General features: G+C 36.8%; 1 protein-coding gene and 1 non-coding gene across 2 annotated transcripts; one reads left to right on the plus strand and one right to left on the minus strand.

Moving 5' to 3' along the window:
• Positions 1-202: 202 nt before the first annotated feature.
• On the minus strand, positions 203-285 carry Trnal-uaa (transfer RNA leucine (anticodon UAA)). The gene has a single exon. It is a non-coding gene; the product is annotated as a tRNA-Leu (tRNA).
• A 3,844-nt stretch (positions 286-4,129) lies between these two features.
• On the plus strand, positions 4,130-10,904 carry LOC120336348 (uncharacterized). The gene is made up of 6 exons (XM_039404016.2): positions 4,130-4,257; positions 4,433-4,491; positions 5,098-5,113; positions 6,111-6,161; positions 7,440-7,663; positions 8,640-10,904. The coding sequence occupies exons 1-6, from the start codon at positions 4,188-4,190 to the stop codon at positions 8,832-8,834; spliced, it is 615 nt and encodes a 204-aa protein (XP_039259950.2). The 5' UTR covers positions 4,130-4,187; the 3' UTR covers positions 8,835-10,904.
• Positions 10,905-18,848: the final 7,944 nt, after the last annotated feature.

Genomic DNA, 18,848 nt, shown 5'->3' on the forward strand with positions numbered 1-18,848 from the left:
CCACGCGACAGAAAATAGGTTTGTCACCCCTGGTTTTTACGAAGTTTGATATTCATCTGTCAGCCATTCGGCGCTAAAAATGCAGGGATTTGATCCAAACAATCCAGCATGTACTGGCTGAGGCGGATAAAAAGGCGTACTTGTTTGCTCACTCAATCTCTCGAGTCAGATAAAAATACTGCATCGTTATTTTGACAAATCCTACCGGGTGTGGGGTTCGAACCCAAGCGGACATCTGCCCATTGGAACTTAAGTCCAACGCCTTAACCACTCGGCCAACCCGGTGATAGCAATACCATTGGCGAGTAACGTGAAACTCGAACGGGGGCGATGAAATTAAACCATATACCACTCCATCCTTTTATAACACTGTTCAAAAGGTTTCGATCAAGTCAAGTTCATATTTTCCAACCAGTAAAAATCAGTCATATGTAATATTCAAAAAGAGACCACCATAACATTTTAACGTGGTCGGGTTGTAACATGGTTCCAATGCCCCAGGAAGTTTAACGCCTTGACAAAACGTTCAACCCAGTTATTGCCAGGTGTGAAATTCTGACTATGAAATCGATTTATTAGAATTGGAATGAATATAACAACGCAAATAATCACTGGCTGACTCATTGAAGTACCGAGCTGTAGAATACAGCATAATAAATGGGCGATATTACCAATAAAACGACCGAAAAAGAACGCTTTAAAAACAACAACGATGAACGGAACGACTTCGTCGTCGGCAGGATTCGAACCAGTGCGGGCAGAACTCAAATATTCCCGAGTCTGTCGCCTCAACTACTCGGCCATGACAATCGCCGGTGGCCATCTCAAAGATGAGAATTAATGTATTACTTAAGATAATTATTGTTGACAATGTTAGTTTCACTCGGGGAATTTTTTTTCGAATACTTACACAATGCTTATCCACCGGACGTCATGTAATAATGAACGATACCGGTACGTATAATTAAAACCGATATACCGATACTGATATAATTGAGTTGTTACGATTATAAATGTGCTTGAGCTGGGATAATGACGTAATTGACCCGCGTCCGCGGTTTGGAAACCACTGGTATTGGGTCTAGACTCTAGGGGTATGGTTCTCGTTTCGGGTGCGAGAGGTCCCGGGTTCAAATTGCGGGTGAGCCCACCTTTCCTGTTCATGCCTCATTGATATTATGCGAAATGCGGGCATGAATCAGAGCTTCGTTCGCATTTTAGACATGATGTGCCGTGTTTCGATATAATTCCAGGAATAACAATTATCACCAAGAAATTTTCCTCAATGCTGGTAAAAAGTTCAGATTCCGGCTATAATTTGCCCCGACTTCACTGGACAGTTACTTGCTTTCATTCTAGTTTTGCACACATGCAAACAGCTCCACGAATATGAAATATTTATCTAAATCAAATTGAAATAAATATGAATCATGAAAATATTAGTAATTTCGACATTTTGTTTGAAAATTTGCTCTAATCCAAGTCACGCGCAGTCGCTCACAAATAAAGAGGATTCATCTCTGATCGTAGTTATAAATGAACGCATCAAATTTGTTTGCCGCACAAAACAGGCATTTTTTGAGCTAGGAATAGTCTATGGCAAATGAAGCGACGTAAACGCGTTGATGGGGGGGGGGGGGGGGGGGGGGGCATATACAGCATAATCAGAATTTATGAGTCAAGATAACTGCTGCGTTATAAAATGAGTTTTTACTATTTTAGTGCTTGATATGTAGCAGAGAGAAGAGAGCATAGATAGAAAAATTAATGGTGGTCCGCGTGCAATAAAAAAAAAAATACAACTGAGTGATTGGAGTGGCCGGAATTGTTTTTAGGACAGGATGTTAGTACATCTATGTTAATAACGAGTGTCAGATGTTTTGTTCGCGCGTCAAATCCGAACAATTTTCGAAGTTTTATTCCGCATGACACAAAAAAAAAAATCACAAAATGAAGTATTGCGGTATTAACCCGGTGTTTGTCTTACAACTTCTTTGTTAATAATAAGTAACACATGTTTCGTTCGCGCGCCAAATTCGAGAAAATTTTCAAAGTAATGCTTTAATATTTCATAGCTACTAAGCATCACTCAAGTTTGGTTGACTATTTTGATAATCAGAGTCAATATTTAGGTTTTGGAAATTTTTTGAAATGTTTAAAATATTGTTTTGAGACTGAATGACTGCAACGAGATATTTAAATTTGTTACCGTGTTTCCCCGAAAATAAGTCAAGACATTATTTCTATTTTCTTTCGAAAAATAACACTAGGGCTTAATTTGGTGGATGTCTTTTATTTCTATATATAAAAAAACAAAATTACAAGGTAGTTATTTCCAGACTAGGTCTCATTTTCGGGGAAACACGGTAGATGAGTGAAATGGACGATTTTTATCATTCTATGTGTTAGCTATAACAGCAGAGAGCACTTGAAGATAATCAGAGGGTTACGCTTGCATTAAAATTGCTTCCAACTGTAATATTATAAATAGGCGAATCAAATTTGTTTGCCGCATAAAACTGGCATTTGCTCTATGCTGGGAATTAGTATATAACAATGGGAAGTGACGTAAAACGCGTTGATAGGGGCTCGTTACCATATACGTCATAATTACAATTTATGAGTCAAGATGGCTGCAGCGTTGATATGGTGTGTTTACTAATTTGGCAATTAATACAACAGAGAGAAGAGAGCATACATGGAACAAATAATGTGGTCCGCGTGATACGGAAAAATCACAAAATGAATTATTGCTGTAGTCGCAATTATTGTCAAAGCAGAATGCTTGTTATATTACTTCTGTGTTAATCAATGTCAGATGTTTCGTTTTCACTTGCCAAAATTGAGCATCATTCTAATTCTTTTTAAATGTTCAAAATGTTGTTCAAAAATTGCACATGTCTCGTTCGCGCGCCACATTCGAGTAATTTTCGAAGTTTTTCCGCATGACATGGAAAAAAACAAAACAAAAAATGAATCATTGCGGTAGTGACAGTTGTTGTTAGGACAGTCTTGCTACTTCTATGATAATAATAAGTGACAGATGTTTTGTTCACGCGCCAAATTCGATAAAAGGTTCCAATCTTTTAAAGTAGTGCTTTAATATTTTAATAATTGGAGTCAATATTCAGATTTTTGGAATTTTTTAGACTGAAATGTAATATTATAAATGGATGAATCAAATTTGTTTGCCGCATAAAACAGGTCAATTTTTCAAAGCTAGGAATAGTTTATAGCAAAGGGAAGTGACGTAAAACGCGTTGATGGGGGATTGCTATCATACACAGCATAATCACAATTTATGAGTCAAGATAACTGCTGAGTTAATAATGCGTTTTTACTAGTTTAGTGCTAAATATAGCAGAGATAGGAGCATAGCATACCTAGAAAAAGTAACGGTGTCCGCGTGACATGGAAAAATCACAAAATGAATTATTGCGAGAGTCGCAATTATTGTTAGGACAGAAAGGTATTCGTGCATTAAAATGGCTTCCAATCGTAATATTATTAAACAGGCAAATTTTCTGAGCTGGGAATAGTTTATGGCTAAGGGAAGTGACGTAAATGCGTTGATAGGGGCTTGTTATAACATACGATTTAATTATAATTTATGAATCAAGATTGATGCTGCGTTATTATGGTGTATTTACTAATTTAGTACTATTTAATATTCTGTGTGTTAGATATAACAGCAGAGGGCACTTGGAGTCAATCAGAGAGTTATGCGCGCATTAAAATTGCGGTACTCCCGTAGTATGTGTACCAGGTTAGGGCTAGATCATAATGGTATTTTAATTTTGCCTTATCTTGGTTCTATTACGAGTTCGGGAACTGACTGTGTTAGCCAAATGAATATACCCTCTGCCCATAGGTTTCAGTCCGGTCGGGCCAGATCCGGGCGGGCCAGGCGGGCCAGATTGAATTACCCGCCGAATTTAGCTCGCGGACCGTACTTTGACCATGTTTGGTGTAAATGGTTTGTCAAATACACATTTTAATAATTTACAAAAAGTTTTATCGCTAATAGAAAAATATTGATCACGATTTCGAACCCGCCACCCTCTATAATAAAAAGCGTGGGAACTTACTGCGTCGTTGTTGACATTATCTAAAATAAATATTTTTTTACAGAACTCACATTCTAGCTAATCATTTAGTTGTGTCATCAAACTTTCCTAGAAGCAAACATGGACTTCGTCGAAATACTATTCTTTATCTCTCTCATCTGTGGCTTGATGGCGGAGAAAAAAATACCAGGTAAGATTTGTTGCGATTTTTGATTTTGATAAATTGGTTTTATAAATTGATTGTGAGGCTTAGCCAATAGCCAACCACTTCGCGGACTCCATAACAGCAAGTGTACTCCCGGTCGAATGAAGCCTAAATTTTATGACACAATGATTCTTAAAATATAACATTTTGTTTTTTCCAGCTGGAGTCTGCGTCACGAAAATCGTCGATGGAAAACTCGTCCAAGTTGGAGATTGCAAGGTAAAATTAATATGTTATTTTTTGTGATACCCAATACACACTGCGTTAGGTGCGGGCAATTTGCCATAAAAAATTACCTTGCAATTCCTAAATTTCTAATGCTCAAAATCAGGGGTGTGTAACCTTTAATACAGAAGAGCCAGATACAAAGAACTGGGTTGTAGCTGTAGGTAACATAGCAACTTTCTAGTAGTTGCACGCACAAAAATTTTGTTGTTGATCTTATTACATGCGTTGTTCGCTTCGCACAAGCTAGCTGTTAGGGCATTGTAACGTCATAGATAATGATTTAGACTCAGGTATACATAAATAGATAACAGTTATTCGCACGTATCAAATTGAACTGGATTAAAAACTCGTTCCGCGGGCCTGTCATTTTCTTAAAGGCCGCATTTGACCCAATGGCCGCAGGTTGCACAGCCCTGCTCTAAATACATTATAGATTGGACTCAATTTCATGACCCTAAATCAATAAGAATTCGCTGACCCTACTTCCGCATGTCACTGCTGACCCGACTTCCGCATGTCACGCAACTAATGTAATAAAAACAACTTACGTGTTAAAATTACTTTGTTAATAAGCTTCGTTTTGTATTTATTTTACAGAAAAACGATGGATCCGGTGAGTTTGCTCTATTCCATAATATATATTTTGGGTTCAAAGGGTAAACGAAGGACATACTCCGGATTTATAATTGCGCATAAATCTGTAAGGTTTCCTGGAATATAAACTGATTAAAGCTTAAATAATAACTGATTAAAAGTCTTAAGCCGTGGGCGCACCCCACAAAAGGGGGCATAGACAATTTTTTGAGTGGCGTTAATAAGCCAATTAAAAATAAAAACATTTGTTGTATTTAACATTGCGTTCCATACTCGTATTCTCAACGGGGTTTTGAAAAAAAAAGTTCTCTTTTGACTATCTCTTATTTGTATCTTATTGTTGGCTAGGTATTTTTAAGATGGCGTGCGAGACTTGACAAATTCTAAAAAAAAAGCGTGGCTCTAAATTTTTGTAATCACTGAATTAAAGTATCAACTGATAGCTCAATTTTGGGGAAATTTTTTTTTTTCATTTTCACTTTTCACTTGTTTGGTAGGGACGAAGTTGCTTTTCCTGAGTCACCAGGGCATATTTAATTTGGTACTCCCGTAGTATGTGTACCAGGTTTGAATTAGGCCATAGTTTTATTCTAATTTTCCTTATTTTAGTTTTATTACTTTATCTTGATCGGTAGGTATGTTGATTTGTCTGTCTGTTAGATACACGCGATATCTCACGGAAGCGAGGTTGAATCTGCTTCAAATTTTGCATGCACATTCACCATCTCGGACCAGAAAAGCCTATTGATTTTGGATAATTTATGTCATAAATTCATTCTTAGCTCAAATCTAAAGATAAAGATAAGTCGTCGTTCTCTGATCGCTATCTCGTTACGAGTTCGAGAACTATCTGTGTTAGCAAAGTGAACATACATACCCCTAGTCCATAAGTTTCAGTCCCTTTACACACCTTGATGTAAAATCGGCGAACAAAATTAGTTACTTCCATATTGGTACACACACTTCGGGAGCACCTGTTTTTGTATTGTTGCCGTATATTGCCAATTTCATTACAGATATCCTCAACCTGATCAAAAAGAATCTCGAGGAGAAAGAAAAAGCTGAAAGTAATTCATTTTTCTTTTTTTTATAACCATTTTGAATATAAAATCTGCCACACCCGTCTGAGCGTTGGGGGTGGTTATGTAAGTTGAATCGACATTCAATTTACAAAATATTTCGAGAATTCGACTCGTAGTCGTGGTTGGGTCATCAATCGAACGCTGACATGGGCGAACTATAACCCGCGAGCAAAATCTAGTCCGCTGGGTAATTTAATCTGGCCCACCTGCTACTACCAAACTAAAATTTAACCAAATAAAAGCTCCAGAAGTATGGGCACCAAGATGTCGTACAACCTGAACCCTAACCGCCGCACACATACTATGTTCAGGTTGTGCGCCATCTTGGTGCCCATACTTCTGGAGCTCCCCAAATTTTGATGTTTTATCTAAAAAAATAGTTTTAGCACGAGGCTTATTGTTTTACACTGTACATATTGTTCATAAAATGTAACTTTTTATGTCACACTTACAGGGCCCGCCAGTCTAGATGGGCCAAATTTTGGCCCCTGGTCCAAAAACCTTGTTCACCTCTGAGTCCAACGACTTCTTCCGTGAGGCGCAGTTCTTACCACTTCATGGCAGCTCCTGCCACGAACCAACCGCGGCAGCTCTCGCCATGGTTTTATAGCGCTATTCAGTAATCAGTATTAACGGTATATTCACAAATTAATGTACCAGATTTAAATTGATCATACGGAATTATATCTACTTAAACCCTAACCCCAAATTCATCAAAACTGTATTCATAAGTAAAAAAATTGCCAACTTACCCAATATTTGTCACCATAAGGGACAGCCCCGTCTTCACGGCCCACCTGCCGTGGTTACGGCAGCAAAATTTTACCTGCCATTGGTTTTCAATTTGCTGCCGCGGTAACGGCAGCTCGTCATTGGTTTGTGGCAGCTAAAAAGTCAGTCGCCATAGGTTTGGCCGTAGCGGCCATAGTATGGAAATACCGCCATGGTTTTGCGGCAACTGCAGACGCCACAGAATACTTAAAACTGCACTTGTCTTCCGTCTACCACGTATCCGAACTTGCTCACTGTTGTTACATTCAAACGAATTTCGCATCATCGGCCCTTTTTTCGATGTACAGTATTTTTGAACAAATCTGACAAAGGTCAGATCTGAAATTTAGTGACGTAACTTCGTTGACGAATTGATGGATATAAAAGAAGAAAAAAGAAAACAGTTGAATGACTAGAATTTTACTGTAATCTGTAATTATTTTCGTCCTTCCTAATATAAAATATCCAACAATTACGATAATTTTTTTTTAGGTAAATGTGGCGTCACATACAACTCCAAATACTTCCGAGCAGTTGTGTATCGTGAAAACAATGTCACCTTCAACGCAGCCGAATCAATCTGCAAATCAATGAACAACGGAAAACCTGCGAATATCTACGACCTTGCGCATCTCCAGTTTCTGTTCAAATATCTACGTTTGCTGATCCCTGCTGATCAGGACAAGATGCAGGCCTGGACTGGGATGGAGTATGAGGTCAGTTTGATACTGTAAAGAACAGTATAAGTTAAATGAAGGCGCAGCCCGCGGTTTACCCAGTTATTTGTATCTGGCCCTCCTGAATTGAAGGTTGCACACCACTGATCTATAGGAATATAAAAAAAATAGAAACTAAACAAGAAGACGGACATTGTCTTCTGCTAATTGCCGACACAAAAAGTTGTTGATCTTGTAACATGCATTGTTCGCTTCGCACAAGATAGCTGTTAGGTTATTGTAATTTATTGGAATAACTCACGCGTACCAAATTAAACTGAATCAAAACCTAGTTTCACGGGCCGCACGCCATTCAAAATTGGCACTTCGCAGCGAGTCGCACAATTTTCTTTCTTGTGGTTCGCATTTAGCTCGCGGGTCGCAGGGTATACACCCCTGCTATGCATGATTTTTATTTCGCAGGCCCCTAATTCATGAAGTTTTGACCGGGTTTGGACTTCCATCACCCATGAGGCGTGAGACAAAATACTCTTCTCTCTCTTCCTCGGCCACTGGGCTGAAGGGTCGACTGCGTTTTGCTATATTCTATATATTGTAAATGTCGTGGTAAATTGTGGAGTTGTCGTACTATAAACTACCAATCCGGAATCCTGGAGTCTCGTGACTTATTTGCAGCCACTGTAGCAAAACCAACAAGTGACAACATATCAAAAAGTGAAATCCGAGTGCGCAGCAGACAAAAAATTCTTTTCGCAAAGATGGACACTTCCGCTTTAGGAATTAAAATGAAAATTACCATTAAGTTGCAAAAAACAGCATTAATTTCTAATACAATGAAATTACCTAATTTATTACTGAGTCTAACAATTTTTAATAGATTTGGGGCCCACCTCAACATGTTTTTGTGGCCCAGCAATGGGCCATGTCCCACTGGTTGCGAACTGGTGATCTAATATGTCAGTTTAGTAAATATTTCAAGCAACAGATTTTGTCATTTGTTATTCAATTGTTACAGAACAATCAGCTCTTGCTGTCTACTGGAGAAGAAATCACCATAGCAACAGAAGGATGGTTCCCCGGTTTTCCGCAGAAATCCGAATCATACAAAAATGTTGCTGTTGAGTTATATAAAGATCCAGAGTACAGCAGCCAGGGATTGTTCAATTATCCACCATCATTTCATAGCAATGCTGTCATCTGTGAAATATAAAACCAGCTCAAAGCCGAACAGAACTTCGTTAACGGATTGAATAAAATAAATGACAAAACCAGGTAAATGACTAAAATTTTACTGTAAACTTTATGATTGAACTTGTTCAGATATCAGTTTCATCATCAAAAATTTTGTTTACTTTACTATGGCCGTCAATTTTACATTAGGGCTGGCCATTACAAATCGAATATTCAAATCGAATTGAATTGTAAATTATTCGAATCAGTTCAAAGCAAAATTTCGAATCGCCGCCATCTTGTTTTTTTGTCGTCAATGGTCAAAGTTAATTTCCCAATTTTGTTTATTGAAGCCATATTTTTTTAACGCAATTCTGACATATGACTATTTCCTGTAGTGATTTATTGATAAAAACGTGTTTTTTATTGTGTGTGAACGCTCCCCAATCTGTCTGAGTGATGAATTCTATGTTTTCAGTAACACATCAGTATATCATATGTTGACAGGACCAATTACAATAAAAATATCGCATACAATTCGATTCGATTCGAAGAAATATTTGATTCGATTCTGAAATCATCAAGTATTCGAAAATGTCCAGCCATATTTTGCCGGATGCACACTATTAATTATTATTAGGCCACGGCTGACTGTATACATGGACTATACACACCCCCAAAACATAAACGAGAATATCGGTCAGAGACCGAGGACTTATCGATCAAAAGTTAGGGAATCCCCAAAACAGCGCTCTTACTACATAGTGACACCTTGTGTTCCATCACTAACTAATTGATAACTCGCTAATTATACGACATAATTCATCCAAAATCAATAGGATTCTGGTACGACATATGATGAATGCACATGAACCTGGACCAAATTCAACCTCGTTTTCGTGAGATATCGCGTGCATCTAACAGGCAAACAGACAAATACCTATCAACATACTTACAGATTAAAATCGATAAGTAAAAAGTCGCATACAATTACATATTCCCATAGAATCCCAAGTATTCGACATTCGATTCGAGAAAATTTTGTATTCGATTCTGAATCATCAAGTATTCGAAAATGCCCTGCCCTATTTTGCTGGATGTACACAATCAATTATTATTAGGCCACGGCTGACTATAAACATTGACTATAAACGCCCCCCAAACATAAATACCACAAATTATTCTTGAATCCTAATAGATTGCTTACTTTTACAATGTCTGTCTTCCTGGCATTAACATTATTTTATAAAAACACTTTACATATGTTTATATGAGTTAAATTACTGATATATTTATTTGTGTTTTTTCAATCGTCAAAAATAGGTCTGTTGTTAGAATTAGACCTAATGTATTTTTTTCAACAACACATTATTATACCGTGTTTCTCCGAAAATAAGACCTATCCTGAATTTTGAAAAATGTAAATATAAGCCCTCCCCTTAGTCGATAGTCGATCGCGCGACATCTTCTTTTTTTTTTTGATCCAGTGAATACTAGAAAATTAATTTGAATGAATTCTTCATTGAAATTTATGAAGATAGTGACCTGCAAGATAGGGTCATTTTTGAATAATCTATGTTTAGCATTTTTTTTTAATAAAAACGTTATTTATAAGTAAATGAACATCGGTTTTCATATTTTGTGTATTTGAAAAACTCGTAATTATCTATTTTGTAATTTTGTTTTTGATGAGTGAAAATAAAAGGCATCTCCCCAAAATAAGCCCTATGGCTATTTTTCGAAAGCAAATTGAAATACTACCCTGTCCTATTTTCGGGGGAAAACGGTTTTTATTTACTTTGATATTACTTTACTATTATTATCTTGAGTTGTATTTTGCAAATTTGGCGCTCTAGAAGTATGTGTACCAATATGAAGGTAACTAATTTTGCTCGCCCACTTTACATCAAGCCGTGTAAATGAACGTAAGCCTATGGGCAGTAGGTATATTCACTAACACAGACAGTTCTAGAACTCCTATTACAACTAAAATAAGGTAAATTGAAAAAAAATTATGGCTTAACTCTAACCTGGTACACATACTACGACAGTACCGCAATTTTTGATAAATTGTATTTCTGTATATAACCAAACATAATAATAATTATTGATTCGATCATTTGTGTGTTTTCTTTGCTTTTGTTTATCAGCTCATGGAAGTCAAACAGAAAAGGCAATGAACCGTAAATAGATATTTATTCGTGCGTGAAAATGACCACGCCTATCATACATATGTTTACATCGGGTTAAAGCAGGTATATTAGATAGAATCTCTGGTAGGCTCTTCCAGGCACATAAATTACTGCAAAACTAGAGTGCATCATTCAGACAGTTTGCCGAGCGTTCACACACAATTAGAAACATAATTCATCAATAAATCACAAGGAAGAAGAGAGTCGTATGGCTGAATTGCATTGTAAAAATAGGCTTTAATAAAAAAAAATTGAGGAATTCACCTCGACCTTTGGTGTCAAAATATCGAGACGACGACGATTCAAAATTTTCGTCTGAACGGATTCGAATAATGTACTGTTCGATACACGCAATGTCAAAAGAGATTTCAATTATTATAGCGGATTCAATATTCGTTTTCAGTATAGTCTTACAAAAGTAAGTTAAACGACAATGTACCGTTTTCTATCATTTCTCGTGTAGGTATATTTGAGAAACGTATTTTTAACATATAACACTAGAGAGCGATGCTCAAATATGATGGACGCGGACTTTAAAACGCGGGTAGTACGGGAATGCAATTTGCCACAGTAGAGTGAGTAGAAAACCGATACCAACCGTCACGATGTCATAAAAATCTGGATGGCAGCAATCGCGATATCATAAAAACGTGTTCCCAAAATTAAAAATTATACAGCGAATTTTAAATGAAATATCAGATCTCACAGAAATTTAGGAATCATTAAAGTAATAGACTTCTACCGAAAAATACTATCTTCAACCACTGAAAATGTCAAAGCAATTGATCCATTAGTGAATGGGAAAAGCGATTTTTTATTAATAAGGTAAGAAGAAGAAGAAGAAGGTACTTGCCGACACATATATCTGTATAAAGCTACTCGGACGATGCAATAAGAGACTTTTGGATCAAAACTTTGGAAAACCGGACGACATGAATTTTCTCGTAAATCCTATTTCAGTACAGAAGGCGAAAAAAGTTGGAATAATTTTGGACGAAAATAAGAATATATATATACCAAACTATTGGATCTGCCTAAATGGACTTTAAAAGTTGAGACGCTCAGAGACGCTTTAAAAGTTGAGACGCATCACAAACAAGTGATGCCAATACTTTTATTTATTGCAAAAATATCTCCTGTTCATCCTAAATATATGGAATCTTGATTATTATTATTTCTCATACGAAACAGTTTGACTGCTTAGCAAGTAGCCTACACATGTTCCAGCGTTCGTTTGTTTTGTTGTGTTTGTTTTTGCACTTTCTCAATCAAATGTAATTATTGCCCAAATGCGTTGACATGTCTGTAACGCGTTTGCGTCCGATACACTATGTACATTGTCATTTTTTTCAACTTGTATGCTTGCCTCATTTTCACATCAAATGAAACGCTCGATGAGCCTTTCAATGCTGCTTATCGAGACTTTTTTCTTGCAATTGGTAATTGTGTGTCTTATTTTCGGTAAACGAGCACGTGCATTACACGTTATAAACTTTATCCTAGAGTTTTGCTCGTTTTCTAGGCATTTCTGTGATATGATTTTTTTAGCTGAGTGTTGAGTTTTTAAAATGCCGAAATAAATTGTATAGTAAGAATAACAACAACATAACGAGAAAGCTATGCTCAAACATGTGGACAAGGAGGGCGAAACGAAATATTTTATCACCAATTTCCCGAAAATCAAATGCGGTAATTTATCGATACTTGTATCGGGGTACCGTGACGGTAAAGGGACTTCCGCAAGGTGCGCATATTTTGATGACGTCATATCAAACAAAAAACGAATTTCATAGAGCTCACAGAAGTAATTCGGAGAGAATAAAATAATATAGCCTTCTAAAACAATTGGTCCATTAGATTGGTGAATGAGAAAATCAATAACAAGAAGAAAAATAGCAACAACATAATAACAAAACGATTCATAGGTCCTCTTCGTTTCGAATAATGAATTGAAAGCATGTACTCCGAACAGCTGTTTAAGAAAGCATGTTTGACGCAATGACTCTGTCAGAGTACAATGAGCAACCGGGGCAAAATCGGCGGCGCCCCGTCGACGTTCGGCGAAGGCTTTGCGAGCGAAAAATGAACCATGTCGGGAGAATATGGCTAGTGTAGACAGTCTGTGCAACCGATATTGAGGTATTTTTCGAATATTTTTTATTATACCGAAAAAACAACCGGGGCATTGCCCTATTGACGCGCCGCCACTGGACTCTGAAATATGTGATTACCTCAGTATCTACCAAAATATAGTTCTTGCAAATCAATTGTTAATTATTGATCTTATTCAAGCAACCGTCACAAGCCACAAGATAACTATTTAAACATGGGTTCTCAACTCTTTTTCTTACGTGTCGCACTTTCGTTGCACAAAAATTCTGTGGTACAATACCTTTCTCGTGCATTCTTTTTTTTCACAAAGATAGACACCTCCACATTATTAATCAGAATGGGAATTACCAAAGCGTATATATAATACAAGCGAGGCAACGCTCCGACAATGGATGCCACCTTGTGCCTATTGTTCTCGGCCATCTAACACGGCGCCTTATGAGAAGTTCGCACACAATCATTGAAACATACCGATTATTTCCACTAATATTTTAGGTAGAAAAATTTTGAAGGTCGCGTTTTGTAGGAGAATCTTAGCCTAATAAGTTGATATTTTTCCATATTTGCCAAATTACATTTATATTACATTAATAAAATGTCCTTGAAGACAAGTATACCGGTTCCGAGTTGCTTCTGAAGTAAGTTGGCTATTCTAATCGTCATAATTAACCATTTGACAATGGCATTCCTTATGACGTCACAGATGAAAATTTGTATTTATTCGTTGAAATTACCGGCCGACTCAACTTCGCTTCAATGGCTGTTTCTATTTCCTGGTTAACATTTTTTGTCCGTGAATCTCCATAATGCCCTACTGCTCTGTTCCAAGGTGTACTAGGAGAACAAATGACATTGTAGGATTGTTGCGGAGACATTTTACAGCGTCAAATTGGCGTAACACTATAAAATCTTCTAAAAAATGACCAAAAATGGTTCCACGTTGTGTTAGTGGTCAAATTTAACGCATTAGATAGTTTTTTATGCTTAATATTGTTATATATTTAGGTAGCATATAGCTTAAAGTTCAAAACTCATCCTTCGGCTTCATTCTAGCCCTTATAACAGCTGACTTATTCGATTCGGTACAACAACATGACGAAAATTTTCCATAAGACTCCATTGTTTTGCGTTTCCCAAATATGTCACAAGATGGCGTCCATGAACTTGTTTAACATTAGGCAAGTTGGTTGCTGGCCCTTGGAAATTACCACCCAAATCCAAAAGGCCGCTGCATCATTCATTGCAACAACGATCAAATTTTAACTAATTTATCGAATATTCTACCAATTTTTAATACGTTTGTGGCCCACATGAAAATGTTTCCGTGGCCCAGAAATAGGCCACGACACACCGGTTGAGAACAGGTGTATTATAAGGAAATGCTCGAATGCACTGTTCACAGGAATTCCAAAAAATACTGTATAAAAGGTAAAGCAAAGGCAAGGCGCTAGCAACTTTGCCTCTCTAAAGAATAGGAGTCGGATTCGGAGTCAGAATCCGGAGCCAACTGCTGGACAATTTCAAATATTATTACAGCCAATAAGTAAACTAGTATTTGTGGGGAACAAGATTCATGTCAATGTCAAAGTGGAAATTACGAAGACCTCGCAATATTTTCCTCTTCTGTGTGCGCTCTAGGCCTGAGGCTACTAGAGATCACATTAATGATATTATCTCGGGGGAGAGGAAAGGTGATAAGTCGACCTAATAACCATATAGAGATCATCTCGTTCTAGCGCTCAGCACGATACGCCAAACAGGCGAGCGAAATAATCATATTCTGAATGAAACTGAAAGAGACATATTGGTTCAAGATTTTTTGGATCAATTTTTAGTAACGATAAAAAAAATCGCCCATTGTTCGGAATAAGTTACCATCAAATCAAAACATCATTCGCAGTCAAGGCCTGTCAAAAGGTCAATGCAGGTACTTTTAGCAATTTGTGTCTTGATTGCATGTTTACTGCTTAGTAACCAATTTGGGAATTCACCCTAAAGTGAGATAAAGTTTTCAATTTAAAGAAAACAATCCAACCGAAATATTCGTTAGGCTTTGTGGGATTATCTGAGCGTTGAAACGGTTCTTGGTTTGAAACAAATCGGGTATTGTTCGTTGATTTCTCTGCTCAAAACCGGTCATAACTGGTTTTCACCAGTCATTTCAATAATCTGAACGTTATCGGTACATTACATAGGAAACCAATTTCCTCTTTTGCCCCCAACGAGACTCTAGTTAAGTATATACTGGTATATAAGATTTTAATATTGCTTTAAAATAACCAAAATCTGTCTGAAACTGAACAAGACATATTGATTCAATTTCTAGAAATGAAAAAAAAATAGGTAAGTACTCGGAATAAGTTTCCATCGAATCAAAACTTCACCTCGTAGTCGAAGCTTATCAAAGGGGCCAATGCAAGTAGCAATTTGTGCCTAAATTGTGTTTTTAGCAACCACTTGGGGATTCACCCTAAAGTGAGACAAAGTTTTCAATTTTAGGAAAACAATTCAACTAAATTATTTTTTATTCTTTGTTAGAATGTCAGGATTGTTTATTCTCGTCGCCAGGTCTCACTAACAAAGGAAATGACACAAAGGACCAAAAGAAAACTAATAAATGAAGGGATTGGTTGAATTACGCGGAGTGGGAACCGTCTGAGGTTAATCTCTCTCTTTGTTGAAGGATGGATCGCTTAAGTTGAGCAGATCTCCATTACTATTTTGAATTTATAAAATTATTAACTTGTCGTGTCTTGGTTGGTTAATTCCTCAGGAATAAAATATTATTATTTCTTGGTGCAATATATCATTTGCTCTTTTTATCCTCATTTTTCTATTCCACAATATTTCATTATTATTTTTATTATTTTCAATTTTAAGAACAGTTCCAACTGTGAAATTCACTCAAAAATGCGATAATGTTAACTTGAAATTCATTCATCGGATACAAATTACATTCACTAATTATAAGAGTACCACATTGCTGATATTCATTTGAAAAACAATTAGATTTCGTCGGTTGTCACTGACCAATGAGTACATACACATATCCGGTTTCGTCAGACTTCCCTGCTTTTGAGTTGACGCAATATGTGTCGTTCTTGTATTTCTCGATGAGTTTTGCTTCTGTTACAACTCCTCTCGTAGACGTAATGTCAGCGTAATACGTCATATCTTTGCGAAACTTGTTTCTCCATTCTTTGCTCTTTGGTAAAGTGTTGCATATGTAGCGGGTATCCACAGTTGAAGTGTATCCGATGTAGAAATATTTTTTTTGTTTTTTGGCCCATTTGATCCAGTCTTCGAGTTTATCAGGATTTACTTTTTCTATTTTGTGATTGTCTTTGCAATAACTCGTTGGTTTATTACCAGCCGCCCCACCGACAGTATGCGATTGCTCTTGTCCCATTTTAATATTTTATTTTCATAAAAAAATCTGGAGAAAAAAGAAGTTATCCATGAAAATATGAGTCGTCGAGTAATAACGCATTAGTAATTAAATACGTGCACAACAGCCCCCAGTCCTGAAGACCTGGATGACGACATTAATGACGTCGGAACTGGTAACCAATCGCAATCTGCCACACGCTGTCTGTATAAAATGTATGCATTCGTGATTGCGATTGCAAGTCGTCTTTGTTTCTTTATTTCAGTTGAAATTTTGAGCGAAAAAAATACACTTAGGTGTTTATTTGCGGTAAATTGCACTTAAAAGCGGAAAATAACGGATTATAGCTAAACTGCATAATTTTGGTTTGTTCCGATATCTTCGATCACCAGCGATGAGTGCTCTGTTTTCCGTTTATATCAAGATATGGCTCATGAAGTGTTCATGGTTCTATGGTGATTAATTGCATTAATAGTTTAGTCCTGCGCGATATAAATGTGCAAGGATACATGTCAAGGGGAGCAGAAAGACATTACCGAAAAACAATACCTTAACGGCGTGACTGGTGCCGGTTCTAATCTATCGTTATTCGCCGTTTGTTTAAGTTGTATTAGTTACTTTCGTGCATACTAAATTGTAGCAGTAAGATCTTCTCTTTATGTGCATATATCGTGTGTTAAATTGGGAAAAGCTCAGCAAGATATGACACTTTGAATATAGAAGCGAGACACTAAGGCAGCGGTCGGCAACCTACGGCCCGTGGGCCGGATCAGACCCGCGACGCTTTACTGAATAATAGTAACAAAACAGCCGTTTTGACGATTATATTCGTTAGACTAAATTGTAATAGAACCTAACAAGTATATAATTCACAATTACTGGTTGAATGAGCTAAAAATTGATTACAATTAGACAAATGGCAACAAAACGCTAAACAGTTGATGCTAAGTGCAAAGAGTTCAATGGTGTTGAAAATATTCAAATAGAATTTTATGAGATGCAATGGGGAAATAAATATATATTCTATTCTAGAAATGTATCACTGCTTGATTTTCATTATATATATATATTTTATATATATTTATTTTATATTTAATATTTATATATATCATCCGCTCGGATTTCAACATTCTAAACATATGTGCGGCGCACCAATGACTTGCAACCCTTAACATTGGCCGGCGAGCGACAAAAGGTTGCACTACAGCTTATATATTCAACTTGAATTGAATCCTCAATGAATCCAGCCCACTAACAACTCTGGTGTGGCTAGAATTTTAATCATCCTTCTGTACAATATATGAGATTGTAACTACAACTACTTACTTCCAGAATAAATAATCTTTCTTAATTTCACAATCTATCTCCACCAGCGCCCTATATTCGACGGAATGTCGGTTTCCAACTACAACTGAGTATTTTATAACCGACAGCTGAAATCTTTCAAAGTAAATTTAAATATTCAATTTCACGAGAACGTTGAGGTTTCCATGGCATATTCATTTATTAGTTTTCTTTTTGTCATTTGTGTCATTTCCTTTGTTAGTGAGACCTAGAGACGAGAATAAACAACCCCGATATTACAACAATAGATAACGAATATTTCAGTTGAATTATTTGCTTTAAATTGAAAACTTCGTCTCCCTATAGGGTGAATCCCCAAGTGGTTACTAAAAACACAGTCAAGCCACAAATTGCTACCTGCACTCGCCCCTTTGGTACTCCCGAAGTATGTGAACCAAGGTGGCGAACACCGGAATGTATGTGTATGTGTACCAGGTTAGGGTTAGTTAGACCATAATTTTATTCCAATTTTTCTTATTTCGGTTCTATTACGCGTTCGGGAAGTAGCCAAGTGACTCCCGTAGTATTTGAATCTGATTTTAGTTCTATTACGCGTTCGGGGAGTAGCCAAGTGACTCCCGTAGTATTTGTACCTGAAATTATGGCCCAACTCTAACCTAGTACACATACTACGTACTGGCGTCCGCCATTTTGGTTGACATACTTCGGGAGTATCCCTTTGACAGGCTTCGACTACAAAAAGAGGTCTCGTTTCGATGGTAATGCATTCCGACTACTGATCGATTTTTTGTTATCAATTATTTACGCAATTTTATTTATGTAAAAATTATTTTCCCGACGAAACGCCTATTCTCTCTTATCATTTGAATCATAGAGATAAATATCTGCTCAACAAAGAGAGAGAGAGAGAGAGATTCTCCTCAGACGCTTCCACTTCGCTTTATTCAACCAATCCTTTCATTTATTGGTTTTCTTTTGGTTCTTTGTGTCATTTATTTTGTTAGTGAGACTTAGAGACGAAAATAAACAACCCTGACATTCTAACAAAGCCTAACCA

The sequence above is a fragment of the Styela clava genome, chromosome 2 (assembly GCF_964204865.1).
Source record: "Styela clava chromosome 2, kaStyClav1.hap1.2, whole genome shotgun sequence".
In the NCBI taxonomy this organism is placed as follows: domain Eukaryota; kingdom Metazoa; phylum Chordata; class Ascidiacea; order Stolidobranchia; family Styelidae; genus Styela; species Styela clava.